At 35.8% G+C, this 25,728-nt stretch overlaps 1 protein-coding gene across 1 annotated transcript; it reads right to left on the bottom strand.

Annotated features, from left to right (window-relative positions):
- Positions 1-213: 213 nt before the first annotated feature.
- LOC129277433 (medium-chain specific acyl-CoA dehydrogenase, mitochondrial-like) lies at positions 214-25,302 on the bottom strand. Its single transcript, XM_064110383.1, has 11 exons — positions 25,141-25,302; positions 18,950-19,040; positions 18,104-18,201; positions 15,288-15,357; positions 12,418-12,518; positions 11,183-11,263; positions 10,731-10,970; positions 8,741-8,881; positions 7,098-7,193; positions 6,255-6,503; positions 214-3,345 (listed from the first exon to the last, which is right to left on the bottom strand). The coding sequence occupies exons 1-11, from the start codon at positions 25,171-25,173 to the stop codon at positions 3,265-3,267; spliced, it is 1,281 nt and encodes a 426-aa protein (XP_063966453.1). The 5' UTR covers positions 25,174-25,302; the 3' UTR covers positions 214-3,264.
- Positions 25,303-25,728: the final 426 nt, after the last annotated feature.

Here is a 25,728-nt window from a genome sequence, read left to right as displayed (position 1 = left end):
AAAAAAAAAAAACAGACATGTTAACACAAAGCTTAGCAATCATTGTAAAACTTTTTTTTAACGATTGATTGCATTGAATACAATGCACAATCAATCGTAAAAATCAAACAATTAATCGCTATCCTTTGTGTTAACAGACCCAGGTACTAGATACTTCTTCAAGCAGAGTTCAAGTACAACAAACATCAAATTCAAACACAGGGGCACATAAGCTAACTTCACAAACTTCATTTACATTCTTTAGAGAAAGTTTATTAGACATTTGTCACAAGAACAAATCGTGCCTTACAATCCTGACATGGGTTGGGGTCAACCCAAAATATGTAAATTAAAGCATTAACACGTGACTAGCATACTCACTCTTTATTGGCTATATCCTTGAACCCGTTCTTATAAAGTCAATTATACACAAAATATTTATATATTTCCATGCTCTGTTCTAGCTCTGGTGAATTCATTCATCATATAGGGCCTATATCACAAGAAGTTTGCATTACTTTAATTTTTCTCTTTCTTTTCATGAATTCATTACAGGAAAAGAATTTGGAATGTAAAATGGCAAATTTATATCAAAGCACAATGCATTTGTGTCTTTTGAAATGCATATCTATCAATTCACAACATAGCTTCATGCTATTGCATTTTTTTTTAAAGCAGATGGAATTGACAATAAAAAGTGAAAATGAATTCAAAAACGAAATTTTCATACGAATTCGAAAAATGAATTTGAAACAAGAAATTTGAAACTTGAGATTTAAAACTTGACATTGGAGATTTAAAATTATAGTTATACATATAGTTATGTTTTTAATTTTGTTTTCTTGTCACTCTGCATTTTACTTATTTATGTATTATACAATTCTATTAGAATATTTCTTTTTGTACACAGCACTTAGAATTTTTTTTGTAAATCACTTTACAGATATTATTAGTATTATTACTATCATCATTACATGAAAATGAAAATTTTTCAATATTTGAAGGAAAATAATACTCCATTTTTGGGGTATATAAATCAGTGATAAGGGACCAAGTCTTTTAAAACATAAATGAAAACACACAGACCAACCAATATCACTGCCCATTGCCAGCTCTATGGGTCTTTCAATGCACCATTGAATAATGCACCATTGCATACCATCTCCTGACCACTCAGAATCCAGATTATATAACTCTACCATAAATGAACGACTGTGCAGAAAAAACACCAGAATATCACATGCCCATCACATCAATATAAAGCGACAGAAGAAAAACGCCCTCGTATAATAAAACATACAGTACATACTTCACAAAAATACTATTATAGCTTTGCTATAGAAATATATTCATTATATACAATTTTTGTTAACTTATTGACATTGTTGTAGAGGCAGGATATATGTCTTATTGCAACCCGTTTATATGGTGTTCCTGAATCTTACCCTGTCTCACAAGATATATCTCCAATGACTTTTCAAGAAAAAAGATTCCGAGAGAGAATGATGATAGATATGTTTCATTGTTAGTAGTATCAAGTCTACTTCATTTTCACAAATTCATTTTCTACCAGTAGCAGGATATGATAATACAGATTTAACTACATCTCCAGCATATATATTGGGTATTACATTTTCATTTTGACTGGAGCCTAAAAACACATTTGCTTACAGGCTACTCAAAATATCATTTGTAACAAAAAGCAAGAAATCAAAATGCAAATTTGGCTTTATCAGATTTTAACATGCAGGAAGGGGGATATACATAGAACTTGCTCCCTTTGATCCTGAATTCATACTGCAAACGGTGCCGAACCAAGAGAAGTTGATAATTGTGCAAATTTTTGCATGCTCTAGTAATATCTAAATCTTCAGAAAAAAAAAGCCCCAGAAGAACAAATCTCCAGGACAATTTTTTTGTGTTTTGTCACTGATTTTCATTGAAAAAATTAGATGCAAGCATTTCTGTCGCTTAAGACAGTTGTCATTAGGTTAAATCATGTTGAAAATTATAAAGCTTTACAAACAATATTCAAATGATTTTTAACGTTGGTACTAAAATAAGTTTATATCACTTGCAATAGCGATAAAATATCATATGGATTAATTTAAACAAAGGAAGATCCCCACAAGAAATACTGCAAAACTAATCTATAGAAACTACAGCTGCAAGGATAACAAACAAAGAATAATATGAAATATCTATATAGCACATATCACGATGTCTTATTTTACTTATAGAAAAAGAATGAGACATGGAAATGGAGTAACATAAGGGGAATGAATAGGCATGCTCAATACTACTTCAAGTAAACAATGAAAAGTATTTTTATAAAAATATGTTTTCAGGTGAATCTCAAACTGTACTCTGAATCACAATTATTCAAATTTTCTGGGATTCATTCCATTTTTCTGCTGATAGAAACTAGAAAGATCAAGATTCATGGAATTAAGTATTCACTTTTTGAAATGATGAGAAGAGGTAAAATGAAATAAATAACACAAAAAGATAACGAAGCAAAACAAAAAATAATTCAAAACACAAATGTATATAGATTATATATATATATGAGATAAAGAAGTTTTGGCCATAGAATTTATTTTTTGTTTCCACATCTTTTGGGAAGAATTCTAAAACACAAGGAAATAATGCTGCAATGACTGCTCAAATATCCTTACTTGTATTTACCAAATGCAGATGAAAACAACCTTCACAACATGAATTTGATTACTCATCAATGTGATTTTATCAGTGATTCTATGTTTGGAAATAAAACAAAACTTTACAAAATATAATTTTAGGATGTGCTGAAATTACTTGAAGGAATATATAAACATTTGCAAGGAATAAGATTGGTGAAAAGTTGTAATGAAATTACAGAGATGTTGAAATATTTACAAATAAGGTTTTAAAAGTAGAAAAAGAAATCATACTCATATTTGTGCATGCATGTCAAATATCATGTTCATATTTGTGCTTTGTCAATATAGTATACCCACAATCTTTCAATACCTTGTGGTTGTTTTCCAACATTTCTCCTCCTTATTTCATACTTCCAGTATCTTATTCTGAAAACATTTTTTTTTAATACCACAAACAAATACAGGGATTTTCTCATACCACGATACACCATAAATGCTTATTACTTGCATGTATGTGTTTCTTCATATACAATGTGCAAACCTGTCCATTTACAATGAATATACATTCTGTGGTCCTGTAATGGTTTTACAGGAAGTTTTCACTTCAAGTGCGAAAGAGACTATAGGTTTATGATGGCTGCATTCACATGGTGGTTTGGCTAGCCCGCGTAAGCAACTCTCGGGAGATGATGACCCTCTGGATCTGAGCTGTACCTTCGTAAATCTGGAGAAGAAAAACAAAGATGAAAGAGAATTACATCACAGTCAGACCTGGGCACAGACAGGGCAAATTGTGAACCCAAGGAATAAAATAATTCTTATATGGAGCTGCCAATTTAATTATTCACCTTTACAGCAGGATTTAACGATGAATAAAAGAGATATTTCTCAATTATAAATCCAATGGAGGTCAATAATGTCTGATGTGGAACTAAGTCCTGAATTTAGCTTAAGCTAGATCATTAGTTATCAATAAGTAATTAAACAATCAGTAATTATTCATTTTACTCTAAACTAAAATCATTCACTATTCAAAAGCCTCCCGTAATCTCTCTCCAGGAGGATTAGACAGCTCTGCTTAACCCTATCTAGGCCGGGGGGGGGGGGGGCCTCGGAGGCCCCCCCCCTCAACGATCCGTGGAATATTTTCGCCGTGCGAAATTTTTTGACCGCGCCGCTCGCTGACTTTTTACTTTTAAGTCTTGTGCAGCTTTTGAGACCAATTTTGCGTCACCCGGGTACGTGGTTCCGAAATTACGCAACATTATGTAAGTGCATGTCAGACCAAAAATTGCTCAAAAACGTGATTTTGTGTACAAAGTCAATGTAAATTGTGTTTTCAACCAAAAATAATAAAAATGTATGTTTATTTTTAGTTTTGCTGGTCTAAATGTATTTATTTTATGCTTTTTATGATCTCAGAAGAGTACCCAACAAATTTCGTTGAAAAAACAATGAAAAACAAAAGGTAAAAAAACAAAGAAATACATAAGAAATTGCAAAAAACAATATAATACATAAGAAAATGATTTGATATCGCAATTTTGTTCATGTACACTTGCTAAAAACACCACAAAGAGTTTCTATACCAAACATTAGAACATTTGGAGCTTTATTTAGGGAGTTAGAGGAAAAAGTATGATTTTGCATACTAATTACGCATAAATTAGCATAATCACCTAATGGCAATTCACATGAAATAAATTACTATACAATTTTGTAGATTATGTCCCAGACAACCCGCGTGCCAATTTTTGGCGCGATCGCGCGGTCAACGGCTGAGATCTCAAGGGGGGGCCTGGGAGGCCCCCCCCCCTGGCCATATGAACTCCCAAAATACCCCAGCCTAGATAGGGTTAAAGAAACTTGAATTGTTCTCAAAATAACACACTTTTTTAATAGACAAGACCGAAACATGGCCTCATCAAATGTCTATAGATGTTCAGACAGTTCCATGACATTTGCTTCGGCAACAATTGCTCCGCTGTGAATTCTACAGACTAGTGGAATTGCCAACTTCAACCTTGGATTTAACACTATACCCTATCCTAAACCTAACATAAAACCCCATTGCAACCCTAACTCTATATTTTAGACGAAATAAAGCCTGGAGCAAATATCATGTCACCGTTCAGACAGGGGCTGTATGACTGCCCATCATCCTCAAGACAGACAGTCAAGCTGCCCAGAATATTGAATCTTTTCATCTCTCCAACTGTGGCCATGTCATTACCAAATTTCATCTAATCAAATCAAATGCAAGGATCCCAGTGACTTGTAACAGTTACCAGAGAAAATCAGAGACAAAATACACTCCCTTGCGGAATATCTCATGGAACAAGTATCCACTGGTTTTAAGGGTCAAGTCCACCCCAGATAAATGTAGATTCGAATAAACAAGGAAAAATCAAACTAGCATACATGTAACACTGAAAATTTATCAAAATTGGATGTAAAATAAGAAAGATTTTGACAACTAGGACCAACTTGACTGAACCATATACCGGCAGTGCCCTAAATAGACTGGGCTATTCTGAGACCTAAGAAGACTGAGGGGGGCTATGATCTAGGCCGTCGATCGCACGATTGTGACAAAAATTGGCACGCACATTACCCGTGGCATAATCTACAAAACTGTAGGCTCAAATTCTATAAAATATCTCATTGCTAATTAATTATGCTAATTTATGCACAAGATCAAAAGTTTGCTCTAATTAACTAAATAATGCCCCTAAAATCTTCATTTTTGGAACAAAGATTCTTCATAGGGGTCTGATCAAATGTACTTTAAAAAAATTACAACATCACATCTATTTTCTTATGTAATCTATTGTTTCTAAATTTCTTATGTATTTCTTTGTTTTTCGCCTTTTTGTTTTTTATTGTTTTTTCAATGGAAATTGTCAGGGACTTTATTTTGACCATAAACAAGATGGAATTAATTGACTTTTATCAGTAAAAGGAAAAATAATGATAAATTCATGAATGTTGGCTAAAAACATTATTTGCGTTGGATTTGTACACAAATTCATGTTTTTGAGCAATTTTTGGCCTGCATACACTTACGAAATGTTGCGTAATATCAAAACCGCATACCCGGGGGTCACAATTTTGGTCTCAAAAGTTGCGCGAGACTTGAAGGTAAAAAGTCAGAGAGCGACGCGGTCAATTAATTTGCGCAGTGGATTTATCGCAAAAAATTTCGAGGGGGGCTGAATCAGCCCCTCCCCCCGTCTTCATAGTGTTAAACAATGCTAATTCCACATGTTGTTTCCCTTGAAAATGAGGAGAAAATTAGAATATTTCATATATAATATAATAAAATACAAAAGAAATAGTGAGTGGATGACATCAGTCTCCTCATTTGCATACCGACCAAGATGTGCATATAACAGTTTCGTGAAATTAAGCGAAACTTTGAATGTAATAACTTATTTGACATCCAATTTTGAGGAAATTTTCAGTGTTATGCTTGTTGGATTTTTCTCTTTTTATTCAAATCATCTTTTTCTTGGGGTGGACTTGTCCTTTAATGTTATAAGCTACTGAAAATGATTGCATCTGATTGGCTGAGAGCAAAGTAGTGCGTAAAAATCACTGACAAAACTTTCCATGACAGACTCCCACCCTTACCTGGAAGATCTTAGCATCTCTCATCAGCTTCTCAACGGGGTACTCGCTGTTGAACCCGTTTCCACCAAAGACTTGGACAGCATCGGTGGCATTCTTGTTGGCCACATCGGCAGCGTAGCACTTGGCCAGAGATGCGTAGTAGGTGTTCCTCCTTCCCTGGTCAATCTCCCAGGCTGACCGGTGAGTCAGTAGCTGTGCTGCCTCCACTCCTACGGCCATGTCAGCTAGGATGAAGGACACAGCTTGGTGCTATAAAAGTCAATATCAAATGAAATGGTGACAAGGACTTGGAGAAATTGAACTTTGACAAATCAGAGGTCGGAGAGGGCTTGCCTTATGTAAGTTTATGTATGCTATTTTTATGACATTATTTAATTCCTACTTTCTGATTTTATATATATTCATTATTTACTAGATGAAATCCTAATAATTACAGATATAACAATATAAACAATAAAAAGATAAAAGAGCATAAGAGGAGGAACAGAGTACAGTGACGTGCTGCTCTTACTTTTATTTTCCGTTGTTGCTGCAAAATTCCTGAAACAGGCATTATGGTTAGAATTTTGTTGTTCCAAATGGAATATTCCATTAAGTGGTTTTTTATCTGTAAATTTGTAACGCTCTCAAATTACCATGGCTTTAGCAGTTTGTAAAGTAAAATAAAGCAAAATGGGATCAGACATACAAAATGGTGGATTAGTTTATTCCTAAATGCCCATGGCAAATTCTAACTAACAAAATGGCCCCCCAAAATAGAAACTTGTTTGGAGGCTTAACCGACACACCACTCTCCAATCCAAATCCCCTCCTTTGAGTTTCAGAGCTTCCTACATTACTCACATTTGCAATGGTCCTGCCAAATGTCTGTCTCTCCATGGAATACTTGGTAGCCTCATACAAGGCTCTCCTTGCAAGACCAGTAGCTCCAGCAGCAACCTGTCATTCAAGTATGAACAACATACATATTAAGTTAACACATAATGCCTTATCAAAGGCTAAGTCATCTGAAAGATCAAGACATCACTGATGGGCCCATTGACAAGGCAGTCACAACCTTGAACTCAGGTATGTGTGCGGGAGCAGGGACTTTTTCCAACACATTTTTATTCCCTACCAAATTTCTATTTACTACTGAAAGAAATATAAAATTCATCTGTTGATTTCTATGTACTTCAATGCCTATTTGAAATGGAGTCTTTCAGTTCCCTCCCATCATTTGTTCCATCCAAATGAGAAATGCAAGTGGTACAACAACTTAAAATATTTTATTAACATAACTTTCAAAAATACATCAAGAGCAAACAAAAACACATGATGCAGTAAGGCTGCTTTACAGGTGTGTGAGGGTGTGTGTGTGTGTGTGATCACTGTCAGCATCCCACATGTACATGTACATGTATCAGGTTTGAAATTGAATCAATCATAACAATAATTTTCAAAGTAAAAAATTATCTCTGTGACCTTCGATCTTTGATCCTGATGCCCTAAAACTAGTCAGATCAGCGTCACTCCTGTCTGAGCAACCAGACCAAGTTTGAAATAGATCCATTTAAAAATGTGACATCTTTTCGGCCATTAGGATTTTAATCTAAATCTAGTGCCCTCTCTCAGTAAGTCTTTTTATTTCAATTTCAATCAGCCACCTGAGCACTTACTTGAAATATTGAGTAACTGGATATTAGAAAACTACTGGCAAAATTAATATCTTGAAATTTTTAGCCCATTCCATGTTTGAGAAGGTGTTTTTATATAAACAAAACAAAAGTAAGCACAAATTCTGCTTTGATCCGACACCCAGTCGAATTAAATTTTCATGTAGAATCTGTGTATTCATCCAATGAAACACATAATTTCATATCCTTCACACCACTACTGTTTTGGGGCACATGCTTTGATATATTCTATTAATAAAATGGAATGACATTCACTTTTGGATGATTTACCAAAACTAAAGATAAGTTTTAACCTTTCCACTCGGGTTGGATTTGTAATTCTTCTAATTTAGGTAATATTAATTATGAGTCCCAAGAAGTTTTACAGATGGGGATTAAGGATTATACACAATTCTGACCTTGAATTGTGTTAATGAAATAAGACTCCTCAAACATCAAAATAATAAACTTGATTATCACAACAACTTCAATCAATCCATGAGTTTTCTTCTATACAAACAATATTAAAGACTGCATTATCATTCAAACAAACAATGCTTAGCCCATAGAGCAAATAATCTACTTTGCCCTAGTGATAAGACACAGAATTGATGTCAAGGTCTCGTCAAGATAGGAGGGTCTGAATAAATGTCCAAAGGAACCAGCCAATGTAGAGAACCTCTCGACAGAATTTTCAATTCTTTTAGGTAATCCCCAGGCATTGGCTGGTAATCAATTTCATAATTCTCTTTTGGTGTTTCTATTGTTTGTTAATATCTTGCCTGGAAATAAAATAAATGAATAAAAATAACTAAATAAAGGTCATCTTACCGGCGGTCTGGTCTTGTCGAAGGCACCCATGGCGATCTTGAACCCCTGACCTTCTCCAATCAGCACATTCTCCTTTGGGACAACTACATCTTCAAAGTTGACTGCTCTGGTATCAGACGCTCTCTGACCCATATTCCATTCCTTCAATACAGGAACAGGGATAAAATGCAATTTTTCTTTGCCAGTCTTAGTTAACCCACAGACTTGATACAATAATCAAATCATATCATACTAATCAGATTTATTTCTAACTACCCGGATGCATATCATATTTTAAACTTAAAGGCCCGAATTCACAAAGGTGGTTTTCAAAACCATCGGTTAAACCCATGGTTTATGCAGATTTCCCATATAAATTACGTCTAATTATGCCCAATGCTGATGCACGCTTTTGTCACAGTGCGCCAAAGTGATGCCTGTTGCCATGGTTAAGTACACTATTCTATTAATAAGTCCACTGTCTGAAGAGTAGACTCATTAATTCAAAACAGTGGACTCATGAATAAAACAGCGTGGATAACCACAGCAACAGGCGTCAATTTGGCGCACTGTGACAAAAGCGCGCATCAGCTCTGGACATTTTTTAATATATACGCAGTAAATAAGCATAATTTATACAGGAAATCTGCATAAACAATGGGACAGGGATATATATAACAAATGCTTTCAGGCAGCTTGTTATGTGAAACAGTCATGAATATTCATGAATACAAATCTCAGTGATATAAAACAAATGATTTCTGGCAGTTTATTCTGTGACACACTGATTCAAATCATAAGCACAAAACTAAATCCTGTATTCAAATCCCAGACAGTACATAGGAGTATTAATTTCTTTTACTAAAACCCCGTCACACTAGAGGCGGAATGAGCCGGAATGCCGTCGGAATGAAAATTCTTGGTACATTCCTGGATATTCGAAGCGCATTCTAAAAATTCTGACAGCATTCCAGACATTCGGGTCCATTCTTGTGACCGGCCCGAATGTTTTGCTCATGTTCAAAACTTTCGAAGTGCATTCGAAGTGGAGAAATATCGAACGACATTCGAAGTGCATTCTGACTGCTCTCTGACTGCATTCTAAATATTCTTGCTGCATTCTAACAGCATTCTTAATATTCTTCCTGTGTTCCGACTGTATTCGAGCTGCATTCGACAGTCAATACACCCGGAATGTGCAAGAATCATTAGAGGCGGGATCAAAGGACGTTCTAAGTATTCGAACGACATTTTTGCAAAAGTAGTGAAAATTTCAAATTCCCTCCCGAATGTGGCACGAATTTTGAAAGTTCTTCATTCCGGCTGGTTCTGCTCGATTCCTGCTGATTCCGAATAAGTGTGACGGGGGTATAAAGGTGAAAGATGAAACTATAATGAGATAAAACACTAAGGCTTGTAGTCTACCGTACTTCAAATCTTCAAATCAGAATTGTGAGAATGCTTCGTTACGATAGAATAAGACAAGACTAAAGAATAGGGACATTTTGTCTATCCAATATTGTCTATCAACCGAAGTCAATATATATCAATATCATCATCAACAGAGATGTGAACAGGCACCTTGCCAAGGGGTTCATGGGCTAAAAACTAGTCAATTCTATCATTTACATGTAATTTTTGGGGGTCAGTGAGGAAATTAGTACCAGTCAGGTAGGTACGATATTGCACTTTAGTGCCATTCAGAAATTTAATCAGCACCAACTGAGGTAGTGGTAACACTTGATTGTCATATGTGCATGTCGAGTATCCAATTACCATTATCAAATAGGCATTGTCCTACCGTTGACACAACATACGCTTCGGTCTTTAAATATCTCAAGGTCATAGGGTTAGAGTTAAGATTGAAATATACTTTTTTGGTTCAGAATAATGTACACATAAGGAAATGGGGTGTATTTAGTTTTGGAGGTTAGGATTTAGGTTTGGCTTAACATGCACTTTTTCCATCGGAGCAATTGTCGCCACAGCAAATGTCAAGGAACCATCCTACCTTTCTCCCAAGAGTGAGGCCCTCTGAGTCCCTGTCAACAATGAACCCTGTGAATGCCTTGCTTGCTGGTGCCTTGGGGTCAGGGTCAGTTCTTGCGAGCACAAAGTACCAGCTGGCATGGCCCCCATTGGTGATCCACATCTTAGAGCCATTGAGAACGTAGTTATCACCCTTACGGACAGCCTTTGTCTTGATTCCTGCAACGTCGGATCCAGCTCCCGGTTCAGTTACGCAGTATGCCTAAAATCGAACATAAACCATGCACTATGACCAATAATAGATGAATTAGCTACATGTAGTTCGAACAGGCCTGAAGATGGCTTGAATTAATCAGGATTTGTATGGTGTAATCTACACCTTTCCTATAAGCGATCATCTTTCTCAAGAGTAAATATCATAACATTATGATTTACAATCATAGGATAAAAATTAATATAAAAGAAGATGCTTACACAAACAATGGGTTCCTCGACCAGCCAGCCAAGATACTTCTTCTTCTGGTCAGCGTTGCCTCCAATTAGTACTGGTGCTGACTGCAGAAAATGGAAAACGAAACAATAATTTTAGTTCTGGAAAAAAAAAATCATTATTTGTTGTGGATTAAAAAACATCACTGACAAATTTGATAACACTCATATGTAGCAATATCCATCTTACATTTAAAGAGGAAAATCAATGTATCTTTCTTGTCATATCAGTTGCCAAACTGCGGTCAGTCAACCACAATTTCACGTTTAATTTCACCAAACTGATGAAATGAGGTATTTCCTGTACATCCCTTTGGTAAGAGAATAAATTGTGTTCACTTTCAATAACCTTATCCACTTGGTCTACTAGCAGATGGTCTAATTCTCAGATCATCAAACATCATCATGGCTTAACCCACTTGGTCAAATTATCATTTGGTCCTTCATCAATTGGTCTAATACTAATTTAGTCTAATGCCAAGATGCAGTATTTTCCACTATGTCTACATATCACTTTGCAATCAGTAAAATGAAAAATTGGTTCATTATAAACAGTTCATCTAGCATACAGACTAAATGGTATTAGACCAAGTGGATATTATAAGCTCTGCTGGGCATAAGACAAAATGGTAAATGACAATTGGAATAAATGGTCAGTAAATGAATTAGTTGTATTCAAGCAAAGAAGGAATACATTATGTGAGATGAGACCAAATAGAAAGTAAATAGACCAGTGTACACCAAAAAGCTATTTTCTAAGCCAGATACCTAGGCCCGTATTCTGAAGTCGGGTTTAATTTAAACTCAGGTTTAAAGTTGTGGTTTAAGTATGGCAAGCCAATTGTTACATAAATCACTAACAGTAGAGATATCATACTTCAGCTCATTTGGCTCTCAAATCATCCATAATTGTCTAGGAAGTATAAAAAGTTTATTGGCTTCACCATCGATGAATCAGGAAAGAGCACAGTAAACATAAGAAACATACAACTTAATAACAAATTTGATACTTTTGGCTTCCCATACTTAAACCACAACTTTAAACCTGAGTTTAACTTAAACCTGAGTTTAACTTAAACCCGACTTCAGAATACGGGCCCTAATATTTAAGTGGATTATTTTTTTCAAAGTACGAATGTAATCAATAGTACAGGAGATATAGTTGATAACTCGTGGTCCCATTTCCCTTTTAATGGCATGGCCTTTAACCCCTAACTCACCCCTAATGAGCATGCTTCGATGGCTGTCTGGATACCAGTGCAACCATAGGCCAGTTCCTCTGTGATGATACATGTGTCCAAGATCCCAAGACCAGGTCCACCTGTTTAATAGGGTAAATCATAATAGGTTACCAATCCATTAGGGCCCTTTACATAATAAGCGGAATGCTACTGGCAGACTCGCCTGCATTACGCGATTAATTTTTGCTCAGCATTGCCGACTATGATAACAACTAATATGAATAGTCATTCACAAAAAACACAATTAATAAGACAATAAAATACTAGGTTCATTGACCCTAAATGACCTTGATCATGTGACCTAAAGGAGAAATCATACCAATCCATCAGGGCCAATTGCATGAAAATTAATTGTTAGACCTAAAATAAAACATGTTTGCAGGAACGGAGGAAACAAAAGGGCATTACAGTCAGTATTTTTTTAATTTATTATCATTTGGAGGGGGCATAAAAAAAGAGCTCGTAGATTTATCTTATTTGGGGATTCAGGATAAATTAAAGGTTACCAATCCATCAGGGCCCATTGTTTAATAATTAATTATTAGGCATTAAAAAATGTTTGTTTGCTGTAACTGAGGAAAAAAATAAGGGTAGGACAGTCACTAATTTTTTTTAATCATTTAAATCTAGTAGGAATATATACATGTAATTCAGGGTGTTTGTGACTTCTGCTTATCATTTGCTAATGTTTATCAACATTACATTATTTGTATTTTTTTTCTGTATGAAAATTAAGGTCAGTGAACACATGATAAATTTGGGGGGTCAAATATAACTAAAAAGAATGAAATTTGTCTGTTTTTTTATGCTGTAGGGTCAGTTGGGCCACATCAAACATATCTTTGTAGGCTAATAACACTGCCATCCAATGGTAACTATCATGGTAACAATGCTTAATAGATCAAAATCATTCATTCATTCCATTCATTCATTTTGATTCATTCACAACCTGCTATGCTAATAAGGATGGAGTAGAGTAGGCACAATGGGTTGTCATAAAACACTCCAGTGAACTTAGAAATGAATATGCACCGAGTAATTAAGAGGTATGTACACTGTATGTCTGAAAGAAATAAGGGTCATAATCGAATCTAGCCAACAACAATGAACTGGTGATTATTTTTAACTTACACAGGTAGGTGAATAGCTTCTCAAATACCAGCAAACATGAACAATTTTAGACAACAAATTAAAATAATCGACATTTATGCTTCCTTCACATATGGTAAGGCAGAGCTCAGCATCATTTTTTATAGTATTCAGGCATCATGAAATATAAATTATCACCTCATGCATATCAACACGTATCCCTGTACATGTATACAAATAATGCATGCAGCCGAGTGCGTTAGTGGAAATGCAGAGCACACGAGGTTTCTTTAGATAGGTGCTGCACTTTGCACGAGCCGCTGGCGGCGAGTGCCCAGTGTGCACCATCTGAAGAAACCGAGCTTTCTCTGCATTTACTTTTACGCACGACAGAGCAAGTGCATTATTTGTTTTATAAAATAGCAACACAGAAACAAATTCTTGAAAAGTTACAGTTCAGTTTTGTTGGACTTCTCCCGGGACTTCTACCGCACTGGTTTGCTTGAGCATGCAATGTCTATTTTCGTTGCGTACCTTTTGCACTGCAGTGCACCAAAAAAGTTGGATGTCATGTGACGCGTATTGGCCAATCGCGATGCTTGAAATAATACACCTATTTTATAATACATAATGTACGAAATCGTGACACAGACAAACTCATGACATCACCATGTAGAAATACATGTACATGCAATTTCAAATAGGGGGCATGGGTTTGCCTGTATAACCTGCACAACTTTTGACAAAGTTTAGTTTTTCACATGTAAGTGCTTACGTTTACTGATTGGACAACAGCTGTGGCATCAAAATGTTGTACAGCTAGATGTCATATTTAGTTGTCGCCTTTACATCCCATTGAATTTGTATGCAAGGTTGCTGAGTTTCGTTGTACTATGTCTGAATGAGACTTTACTAGAGTGTGTGTTAAGGCCAGTACGAACCAGTCCCTTACTACTTATATCTGGCCAGGTTCTTTACCCACGATGCAACATTCTGACCAGTGTAGTATACATTCCAGTTTAAGTGATAACTCACAATTTCACTACTCCAAGCATTCATACATGTATGTTACCAAGTAGCAAAACAAGTACTCTCCCACTAAAATAGCGTAGTTTCCCTACATACAATGTAACTTATTATTTTTATCATTCAGTTACCTAAAAAAGTATGTTCTGAGACTAGGCTATTGATATCACACTTTATAGATACTGTAGACCACACACTGTGTTGGTCAGTTTGCCCCCCCCCCCCACCCCCTTTAATAGGTAATTAAACAATTATTGAGCAGACAAAATCATCATTACAATCTAGGAAAATAGCAGAATTTTTGATGTTACTGGTGAATTCTGGTAAGATATACAGTATGCACCAAGAAAAGCAATGATATTAAGCTGTCTAGAAACCTAGATAATAAGTGGATTTTTTTTTTTTTGGGGGGGGGGGGGGTCACGAAATTGCAGATAATTCTTGCCAGCTCTAGCACTTAATCACAGTGACATGACATTTTCTCCTGTCTTAATATCTCACAGGACATAGGGTTATGGTTAGGATTGTAATATGGTTTTTGGTACAGAATAAGCTAAAGATAAGGATAAGTTTTATTTAGTTTTGGAGGTTAGGTTTTATGTTTGGCTCAACATGCAGATTTTCCATCGGAGCAATTGCCGCCGGAGAAAATGTCATGGAACCCTTAATCACAAACAGAACTATGGAACATACAAATAACAAAATAAAAATCTTTCAAAAATTGGCATACTCACCAATTTCTTGTGGGATATGTGTGTTCATCAAGCCAAGCTCCCAAGCCTTTTTGATGATTTCCCATGGGTACTTAACAAATGGAAATACAAAAAGTCACATTTTTTCATCAACAATTACAGACCTACATGTACATGTACTTCATTTATAAATAGAAAACAATCTATTTTACATGTAGCTACCCTAATTCCCTAAATTGATATTGTGATCATGTCAATCTATCATAAATATTGTGATCGGGGTAGGGTTCAAGGTGCTAGACCATGTAGATTCAACAAACCAGCGAGACTCAGTCCTCAGACTAGTCTAGTCCACTCAACAACCTCCGACAGGTGTAGGCCTAGACGGGTGTGGTGATGTAGGCAACCTAAACGTGACAGGCTTCCCTCACAAGTCATCATATTATTTCCAAGAAACAAAGCTCTTTGTTTGTAATTACATATTATTCAAACACTTGTTGAAAAAGACACTTTGAAGAAAGAGCAAATACAATTATTAAATTTTCAACTATACTGTTATTCAATTATTTGACTTGATTATTATTTGAGTCTGTTATCAGCTGTTGGGTCAATAAAAGTAGGTTCAATCACGTGACACAGTACTAGTTGGCAGTTCTGATTCATACCAACAGCGTAATGAGCCAAAAATTTTGAAGGGGCGAGATATTGGTTATCGGACAAAATTTACAAGAAGTTGAGAGCGAGCGAAAAAAAAAATTGAAATTTTTTAATGCACAAATAGATTTTGACTTAATATTCAGAAAATAATATACCGTATTTCACCCTTCTCTCTTTCCTTTTCTTTCCTTATTTTCTTAGACCTGAATAATCTGAGGAGCAAGAGCCCCCCCCCCCCATGCCATGTACATGTAAATGCCACTGATTCATACATTGATCCAAATCAGTGTATCTGTAATTCCTATAATTAGTAACGTGCAAAGTCAATCAGCTGAATGTTATACAAGTGTATTGCAATTTCCGACAAGCACATCATTTTTTAAAATAACGTGAGTACTAAATTGAACTTAGAGTCACACATTAAAAGCAAAATCCACTGTTAATCCTGAATATCATTTAGGAATCTTGAATGGGACTTGCAGGGAACAACTTTTGCTATCCAAGCTCCCTGAAATTTGCCAGGAGGTCTGCAAAAATTCTGATTAACTGCGTGCTCAAAATTCATTCCCTGTGAGTTGCAGGGACGTCATGAAGAAGTTCATGCCGTACACCAGTTGAAAGCATGTAGCAGACAATGCACAACATCAGGGGCGGTATCCTGAAAATTTTCTTAATACCTTTAATCTCAATATTAGCACATTTTAGCATCCCCTTTGCAGACGCTTTCTGCAACTCTCAGAATCTATTGAAAATGCCCGTCAAATCACAATGGACAGATTAGAGGTCATTGTCGAAAGTTGGTGGACTGAGACAGCACTTCTTCTTAAGATTCAGACCAGACAAAAAATTGCAAATATGTTGTTTTCCAGAGTCCACGACGACACTGCTGTTTTGATTCACAGATTTTCACCAAAGGCTGCTTTGTTATGAAGGGCTTCTGACAAAACCTGTGCATTATAGAAAGCATCTGCAAACTGATTGCACACACATGGTTGCACTGATTTTGCTTAAGACATATTTTAGGTCATATCATGCACGTTCAGTGAAAGTTACAACAAATGGTAAAATACTTTTTAGAATACAAATTGTTTTGTAACTCTGAAGATACAGACATATTTGTGTAAAGACCATTTTCAGGATACCGCCCATGTATGAGGCTCGTAGCTACTGCAAGTCATACATGTAGGCAGTTAATAACCCGCTCAAAATAAACTTAGGTCACACATGGATCTGTGGCTATGGTGTGACAAGGGGCTTTAAAATCTTCAAATGTATTCCTTTTAAGAATGTACCTGATTTACATTGTACTCTAATATGCATAAGGACAATTTAAAGAAACATTATTTGTAGATTATTATATGTTACACATAGGGAAAATGCAAATAACCTGCATAACAACCTTTGAAAAGTTTCATTTTGGAACTCAACTAGTTCCCCCCCCCCCCCACCTTGCCCCTTGGATTGATGCCTCAAATCAATCTAATATAATTCTGGGAAATACATTATTCCCAGTTAAAAAGTCTAGCTTCGCTGGTTTCTTATCAAAGTTTATCTTATGTCATATGGACAGACATTGTTTCTCAAACATTGAACAGTGATAGTATTGAAGGTCAATACCACATACAAGATGTAATGAGCAGAGCTCTGTTATCTCAAAATAAACATCCGATAATAGATAACTCCTCAAGTGTGTTTGCATAGAAGCCAAGTGTCAAATTGAAATTCACCTTATTACTTTTAAAAGTAAATAGATTTCATGTTATTATTTTGCTCGCTCCGAACAGCCCCTGCCCCTCCCATTTCCCACCACGCTCCTCTGCATAAACCCCCTTTTAAAGTATGCCTAACAAAAACCCTGAGATCTCTTGAAAACCCATCAGCTCCTTGCATAAAGATAAGCTTTGTGTAGAACTTGCACTGAAAACACAGTAGAAAAATGCATGTTAAGGACTCCACATCAATATTTTTTCAAACAAACATCACAACAGCAGTGTGGGATTTGGCTTTTAGTTTTTTTTTTTGTCATATTGATACTGGGGTATATGAAACGCCTTCCTTTTAGTGAATAATTTTTAAATCAAAATGTTCTCTGAAATAATATGATCTGATGAAGAGTTTGTACTAAATCATTAGACCGAGCAAAACAAATAATAGATATCATAAAATATTTCCCTACTTAAGCAATTTTAAGACTGAATTACCTCTCCTGATTTGTCATGTTCAGCGGCCTTTGGGATAATCTCTTCAGCAGTGAACTTCCTGGCAAGATCCTGGTACTGTTGCTGTTCCTCAGACAAGGCTATTTATAAAAGATCATTCCATGGTAGCATTAAAAACAATAATAATGATGAAAATAATAATTTAAAAAATAAATGAATAAAAGAAATAAATAAATAATAATAATAATACATTTAATTTACACAAATCTCTTTTTAAGATGCAATGTGCCTTGAACAATGAAAGAAAATAGGAAAGAAATAGGTGTCAAACTTAAGAAACTACAAAACATGAAGGTATGGATATTGAATGGGTCTTGTTTGAGACACTTATTATATGAGGTATATTCAATTCTCAAGATAGAGAATGGAATTCTTGATAGATTTAACTCCAGGTGGGTATAGATGTACATAACTTAAAAGCGACTTTACGCATGACTGGCGATCCTTCTTAGTGGTGTACACCAAATTTTCATTGGTGTTGGTTAAGCACCGAAGAGAGGATCACCCGTTGTTTGTCTTACAAAGAGCTTTATGAAACACTCAACAGACCATTAAAAAGGAAAAGTAGGGATTTACATCACAACTTGCTTGTTGCATATTCATGCCAGGTATACATATAGAACTGCTTCACCAAATAGTGCAATAATGCAGTCACTCTATTCATCTGATACCATGGAAATTATCAGTGCTTTACTTGTTTGATTACATTTACTCTATTTATTCTAACCACATTATTTTTATTCCCGAGTACCACTTGACTGCTTTTTTTAATGATGGATCATTTAATCGTAACTCTTTGCTGGATGAGGCCTTTACGCTGATACTCACCAAAAGAAAGGCCAGATGATTTGGCCTCCGATGCATCCTCTGCAGGACTGCTGACGGTAGAACGGCCTCTTACACCACAAAGACCAAGGCCCTGCACATTCATAGAAATAATAAACAAATTGAGATGAGACAGCAAAAGAGAGAGGGGGAATATTCCTTTGGGGCTCATCTGCTAGGAAGCATGTATTTGCATGGCTGTCGCACATTCATGTTTCCCCTCAGTTATGTTGACTGGATTGATCTGTTTTGGCATTGTCAATCGTTTAAGAGTATGGGTGGGGAAAGGCAGAAGTTACTAAAATGTTATCTTTACATGCATGAAAGTCCCATAGTGTATTATCAATTGAATGTATTTTCATTTACTAAATAGGTTCATTATTGCGGAATGAAATAATCGCTAGAGGGTATTCATTTGTCTCGCAATCTACTATGGTCAACAAGGAAATTCGTGATCACTCTCGCAAAAAGTGTTCACTAGCTTTCTAGGAAATTCGTGATCACTCTCATAAAAAGTGTTCACTAGCTTACAAGTTCACGAGCTTTCGAGTGCCGCTGCAACTCTTTATCAAGTGACGAAAATTATCTGATAACGTATCAGTGCCCACCTATTGTTCCCGCGTTCGTACGTACGGTCCTGGGGATTGGTATAAATAGACTACGTTATCAGATAATTTTTGTCACTTGATAATGAGTTGCAGCAGCACTCGAAAGCTCGTGAACATGTAAGCTAGTGAACACTTTTTGCGAGAGTGATCATGAATTTCCTTGTTGACCATAGTAGATTGCGAGACAAATGAATACCCTCTAGCGATTATTTTCATTTAGTTGGAAATGACTAAGAGAATGAAGAATACTCCCTTCTTTGACTCTGAAAGATTGATTTCTGGAAATTTCAGATGGTGTAGGATTACTAACAATACATCACTGTGTACAGACCCTATAAGCATTTTTTTTTAAATCATGCCAATTGGCAATGACAAAATAATGCTTTTGGATTTTCTCGACTTGAGCAATAAAAATGGCATTAGTTTCAAGATAACGTCCAGGTGGGTGTTACATAAAGCTGTTCGTAAGATATGTGCGACTTTAAAAACGATTGGTGATCCTTTCTTTTGGTACAGTAAATGGTATACACCATTGGCAATGGTTTAGCGCGTATGAAAGGTTCACCAGTCATTCTTAAAGTCGCTCTTAACTTATGAACAGATTTATGAAACACCCACCTGGGCAAGTGAATGAACATTTGTTTTACCCATGCCCTACTACTCCATATTGAAGCTTCTATGGTCTTTTTCATTTAAATTTTAAAAAAATTGTCTCAATTACAGATATCTTCATGCTTTACAAGAATGATTTTTTTTCTTAGCCTTGCCTAATCTGTTCCTGTTTTCCATTCAAGACTACCGGTACTACATATTTAAAGTCTATGTACACATAACACCAACCACAAACCTTGCATGAGTGAATATCAACTGAAGGCGCGATAGCTCAGTCGGTAGAGCGGGGGTTTCGGATTCCGGTGACCCGGGTTCGATTCCCAAGTGGTGCGCTAGTGCCCTTTGGTAAGGCATTTATCCTCATTACCAGGTCCCTCGGAGAGGACATTAAGCCGTCGGTCCCCTAGTTGCTTGCTCACAGGCATTCGTGCTTTCTTAGCAGTCAGGTAAAAACTTCGATATATATATATTCGATATATAATTTCGGTAATACGAAAGAAAGGAATATTTGCCATTTCATGTGAACTGTGAGATTTCAGCATCTTTCACTAGTTTCAGGGAAGGTTCTCCCTAGATCCCTTCACCCTAACCAACTGTTTAAATAAGAAACGGTTAAACCTTCTTTTTTTAATACCATGACTAGCATCTTATAAGTATATTTATTTTGTCAGTGGATAATTACTGTCTACAAGTGGCAAAGTGGTTTTGAAGAGGATAGGAAAGAGGAGTTGATGGAAAAGTGTTTAATAGAAAGAATAAAGTAAACAAGCATGAAGAACATTGTTGTTGATCTTGATATTTGTTTATAAAGAAGAGTAAAAAAAAAAATACCAGGCATTCTATGTTCAGTTGTCCTACAATGTAGATGCTAATAGAATGTATCACAGGTTTTAGGGTGGGTGGCGGCTGAGTTTCTGGTCAAATCCTAACATTGATTTATTTCCTATCATGGTTAAAGTATGTTTAGTTAGAGACTCAGAGGTAAAAGTGAGTGAAAAAATAGAAAAAGATAAATCACTAATTGGTTTTTACAGTGTATAAATGTAGAAAAAAAAACGGTGGTTCCTGAGCCATGAAACTCGCCTGATTTTGTAATCAATATAACATGCTATAGAGATCCTCATCATCACACATGTACATTATTACCCAAGGATCATGTATCATCACAATTGATGCAGAAATAAAGTGGGAGCAAGTTGAACAAAAACTTCAAAGGGCCATGGATATGGCCTCGTATCATTTGACCTTTTAACCCCATCATCCTCATAAGCACATATGCAGTGGCGTAACAGGCGGGGGGGGCAAGCTGCCCCCCCTGGTGGAGCTCACCGGGAAAATTAAAAAAACGGGAAAAAGAAAAAAAAGGGGGGGGGGGAGAAAGGGATTTAAGGGAAAGGAAAGAAAAAAGGGAAGGGAAAGGAAAAGAGAAAAGAAAACTAAGAAAAAACATAAAAAAGGGAAAACGGAAAGATAACAGGAAAAGGAAGGAAAAAAGAACAAGTGAGAAAGAACAATTCGCCCCGATATACAAATACATTAGCATGATTAATAAGACAGGGAAATAAATTAAAGATGACAAAAAGGCAAACAAAAGCGGGAAATAAAGGCAGAATGGAATTAGCCAAAATCTAAATTGTAAAATAAAGAAAAGGGACAAGATAACGTACAGGCTACCGGGCTGCCGAGGATTGAGATAACGAGCGGGAAGAAAAATTGATGGTATATAGCATAATGTCGTATGAAAGTCTATCATAAACTTGCTAAATCTCCAAAGGCTCTGTCCAAGAGTCAAGACCCCGTGCAGTGGGGGCTCTTCATCTGTAACCTTTAATGGGTTCTATAACGGTCCCCTATATGGACCCTTCCTGCATTAAGCTTTACGTTGAAGCACTGGCGTATACCGGGGGTGGTTCCACAGCCAAGGGGAAATAAAAGAAAATAAAGGAGGCAGCGAAATGAGATGAATGAAAAAAAAATATATGACATGATATTTGCTATAATGATGTAAAAATCTATCACATAATTAGAATTTCATTTTAACAGGCCATTTTTTTTTCTAGCTCGCTTCGCTCGCTGGCGACTTTTTACAAATTTTCCCACATTTGCTATGGTGTGCCCTCACAATATTTGGATGATTACGATACACAACTGCATTAAATTTATGTGTTGTGTTAAAGCTATATAAATATATATAAAATATATATTAAAATAAGTGGCCATCTGTAAGGTTTAAAATGGCTTTGATATCAAGAGGTTCCGGGGCTCTGCCCTGGACCCCACCCAGAAAGCACTGTTATATGGATGAGTTTGGACCATGGCCCCCAAAAGTTCTACAACCAAACAAAAAATATGAGGAAAGAAAGGAAAGTGTATTACATTTTTCTGAATATCACGCTAAAATCTATCTTCATGTTAGATTCTCATGAAAAAGTGATTTTTTTTATCTCGCTCGGGACCTATATTAAGCTACTTAATTTTTTTTTAAAGTTATGTGTGCGGTGTAATATATATCCCAAAATGTATAATAATACATATATCTCAAAATAGTATATATCTCAAAAGAAGTTGTATTGCATTGGTAATGCTTAATTAAGATTATCCAAAAGCTATTAAAATAGATTAAGTTTGCACAGATTTTTATTACAAATATTTTATGACAGTATATAGACATATTGTGGTGTATGTACTGTATAATATATATTGAGTACATATTAAGGAAAGGTATTGATTCATATACATTCGCGTCTAAGCACGTGAACTTATGTATGTAAGTAATCACACTCATTACACATAACTTTCAAAAAAATGTTTGTAATAAAAATCTGCGTAAACTTACTTGATTTGAATAGCTATTGGATAATCCTAATTAAACATTACCGATGTAAAACATTTTCTTTTAAGATATACCTATATTTAGTAAATTAATCCAAATATATGCATGGTAATTGTTAAGCCATCATGTCTTTTACATCTTCAGATACCTGAAGAAGGCCCAACTAAATGGCCGAAAGCTTGTACTAAAACTACTAATAAAAGTTGAAGAAATACAGGCTACGTCTCTAGCTTCAATGCTTTTTGAGCTTCTTCGCCAATATATTACTCACTGAAGCACCCACGCAATGTTTAGGTCCTTGCTCATCACAATTATATATATATATATATTTGCCCGATACACCATATCGCCCCCTCAAAATTTTTGCCTTATGACGCCATTGCCTGTTCCATGATATGACCGGGAAATTTTTGGCTCTTGCCCCCCCTGGCCACCGACCCCTGTTACGCCGCTGCACATATGGCATTACCCAAGGATTTATTTTGTAACAAGAATGAACACAATCTATTCAGACATAAAAAAGGAAGCAATTTGAGCAACAAAAAAACTTTAAAGAAAAATGATGCACATGGCCTCATATCATCCGACTTTTTGACCCATAGATGACCTTTTACCCTATCATCCTCATGAACACACATGTGGAATTACCCAATATGTCATTTGTACAAAGTGTGATGCAGAAATTCAAAAAATGAGAGTAAATTGAACAAAAACTTTAAAATACATTTTTGTAATCCAGCTAGTTCAATTCAATAACATGTATAATTTATCTATAATCTATTTACATAAGGACATAATAATGGAAGTAATTACTCTAAAGCACAGCATAACAAGTGCACCATAGAAACACAAAGACATAATATATCGGGGGCGGGGGGGTACTGAAAAAAAGACTAGGAAAACAAATCTTTTAAACATAAAAAGTACACTGAATAAAAAAAACCAACTAAAGAAATACAAAAATTGGGCAATATATATATGAAAATAAATGAAAAGTTATTAATCGTCAACTGATCATCCTACCCTGAAACAAGGGCAGGCAAAACCAATCATTCCAAGAACCAGATATAAGTGTTTTCTTCAGTATTGACTTAAAAAACAATTGAGAGATCATTAAACAAAATTTCCCCTTTTTTTTACTTATAAAACAATTTTTTTACACAAACAGGAAAGGTGATTACTAACTTTAACAAGTTACAGTAGGTCTCCGCTGAACTTTGTTTGGGCGAGACAAAAAAGAACTTGGATTGAATTGGAACAAACAGAATGCTTTAACAGTCTACAACTCAATTAGCAGCAATACACTTGAGACCAGACCAAAAGCTTCGGTCTCTATAATATTGGTTGTTCCGCTGAACTCTTGTTTTGTTGGCTCCACTCACAGAGACCTAAGTTCTAACTTGATCTGTACAGGGACTCAATGGCCGTACACTACCAGTCACAATTCTTTGACTCACTATTACATGTTTCAGCCAAAGAACAATAGATTCAGTGGACTGAATCTAGTTTTCTCTGGTTGAAAACAAAGAATTGTGACTGGTACATAAGTTCGGATAAAACAGGGAAGTGGTACTGGTAGGTAGTTGCATGACAGCCATGAAGTCACTGTTTTTTCCTTTTAAATTTATTTTTTCCCATTTCATGCATTTAGGTGCATGTAAGGCCAAAACAATACTAACTAGCTTTATCTTGGTCCAGTTCTTTTTAAATACTTTTATGAAAAATGATAAAACCGAAGAGCCACGTCGCCGTCGGGGGTTTAAAATTAAAATAAATAAAAATTTAAATGCTAAAAAAAACACCTCGAAACAGACGGCTGCCAGCTGTCTAACTTGAGACACGAGTGATTTTTCTTTCAAGTGAAGAGAATATCCATATGGGCATTGATTTATTTCCAGATGGCTACATTTTTCGAACTTTTATTAGCGTTATCTACGAAATCAGCGATTGTCAAAGTCACGTCAAAGACACTGAGGCTATCTGTCGCACAATGTCAAGGCTACCCAAAGTCAAACCCAGCTCTCGGGAGCGCTCCCGGCTCGAGCACACTCGACTCTCGTTCACTTTCCAATTTCAAGTTACGGGCGTAAGGGTACGGCCTCTGATCGGTCAATGAATGTGTTTAAAATGAAAACACTTACACGAAATTGTCTAGAAAGTAACCGAAGCGCCATACTAATCGATTGTGTTCTTCCTACAGGGCTTAAGTTCGAACTAAAAGGACAGATTCAGAACGTCGGATCCGGCTCTCTAACTCTGGCTCTCGGAAGCTGATGTAAACATTTACGTAATATACACACAGTACAGCATGCGGATACTACCGATAGATGGCGCTCTTAACATTGAAATAAGTTGTAATTGCCTTATCATCCACATTCTCTTTCTCTCTTCTATGATTATTATGATTATATTATGGTCTCGGGAGCCCAGTCTTAGAAAGGCCATTTGCCTATGCTGGCTCCCTCCTATTCTCATTTATTTTCTTGTTAAATTTATTTCTATTTTTGTATCTATATTTGTATATAGTGTATTCTTTGATTTGTATGTTTTTAATGAGAATTTTGAATAAATACATGAAATGGAAAATGAAAGAAAAAATACATTTTATATGCAGGTTTCAAAATTTTGGAGAAATAATTAGTCCCCCCGCCCCCTTACCCGTCATGAACACTAAGGTCTTATAACTGGTTCTTTCATAACAAACAGATTTTTCACTAATAGCCCCCCCC

This window comes from Lytechinus pictus, chromosome 15 (assembly GCF_037042905.1).
Source record: "Lytechinus pictus isolate F3 Inbred chromosome 15, Lp3.0, whole genome shotgun sequence".
Taxonomy (NCBI): Eukaryota; Metazoa; Echinodermata; class Echinoidea; order Temnopleuroida; family Toxopneustidae; genus Lytechinus; species Lytechinus pictus.
The sequence above is the reverse complement of the archived record's forward strand: the minus strand, read 5'-3'. Positions and strand labels throughout refer to the sequence as shown.

Bases quoted from the DNA above. Each gene is read 5' to 3' on its own strand.
- LOC129277433 (XM_064110383.1), bottom strand. From the start codon at position 25,173: ATGGCGCTTCGGTTACTTTCTAGACAATTTCGT. The intron at 10,971-11,182 runs GTAAGCATCTTC...GTTCGATTTTAG, and splicing joins TCGAGGAACCCATTGTTTGT to GCATACTGCGTAACTGAACC. The intron at 6,504-7,097 runs GTGAGTAATGTA...TGACTTTTATAG, and splicing joins TTGGCAGGACCATTGCAAAT to CACCAAGCTGTGTCCTTCAT.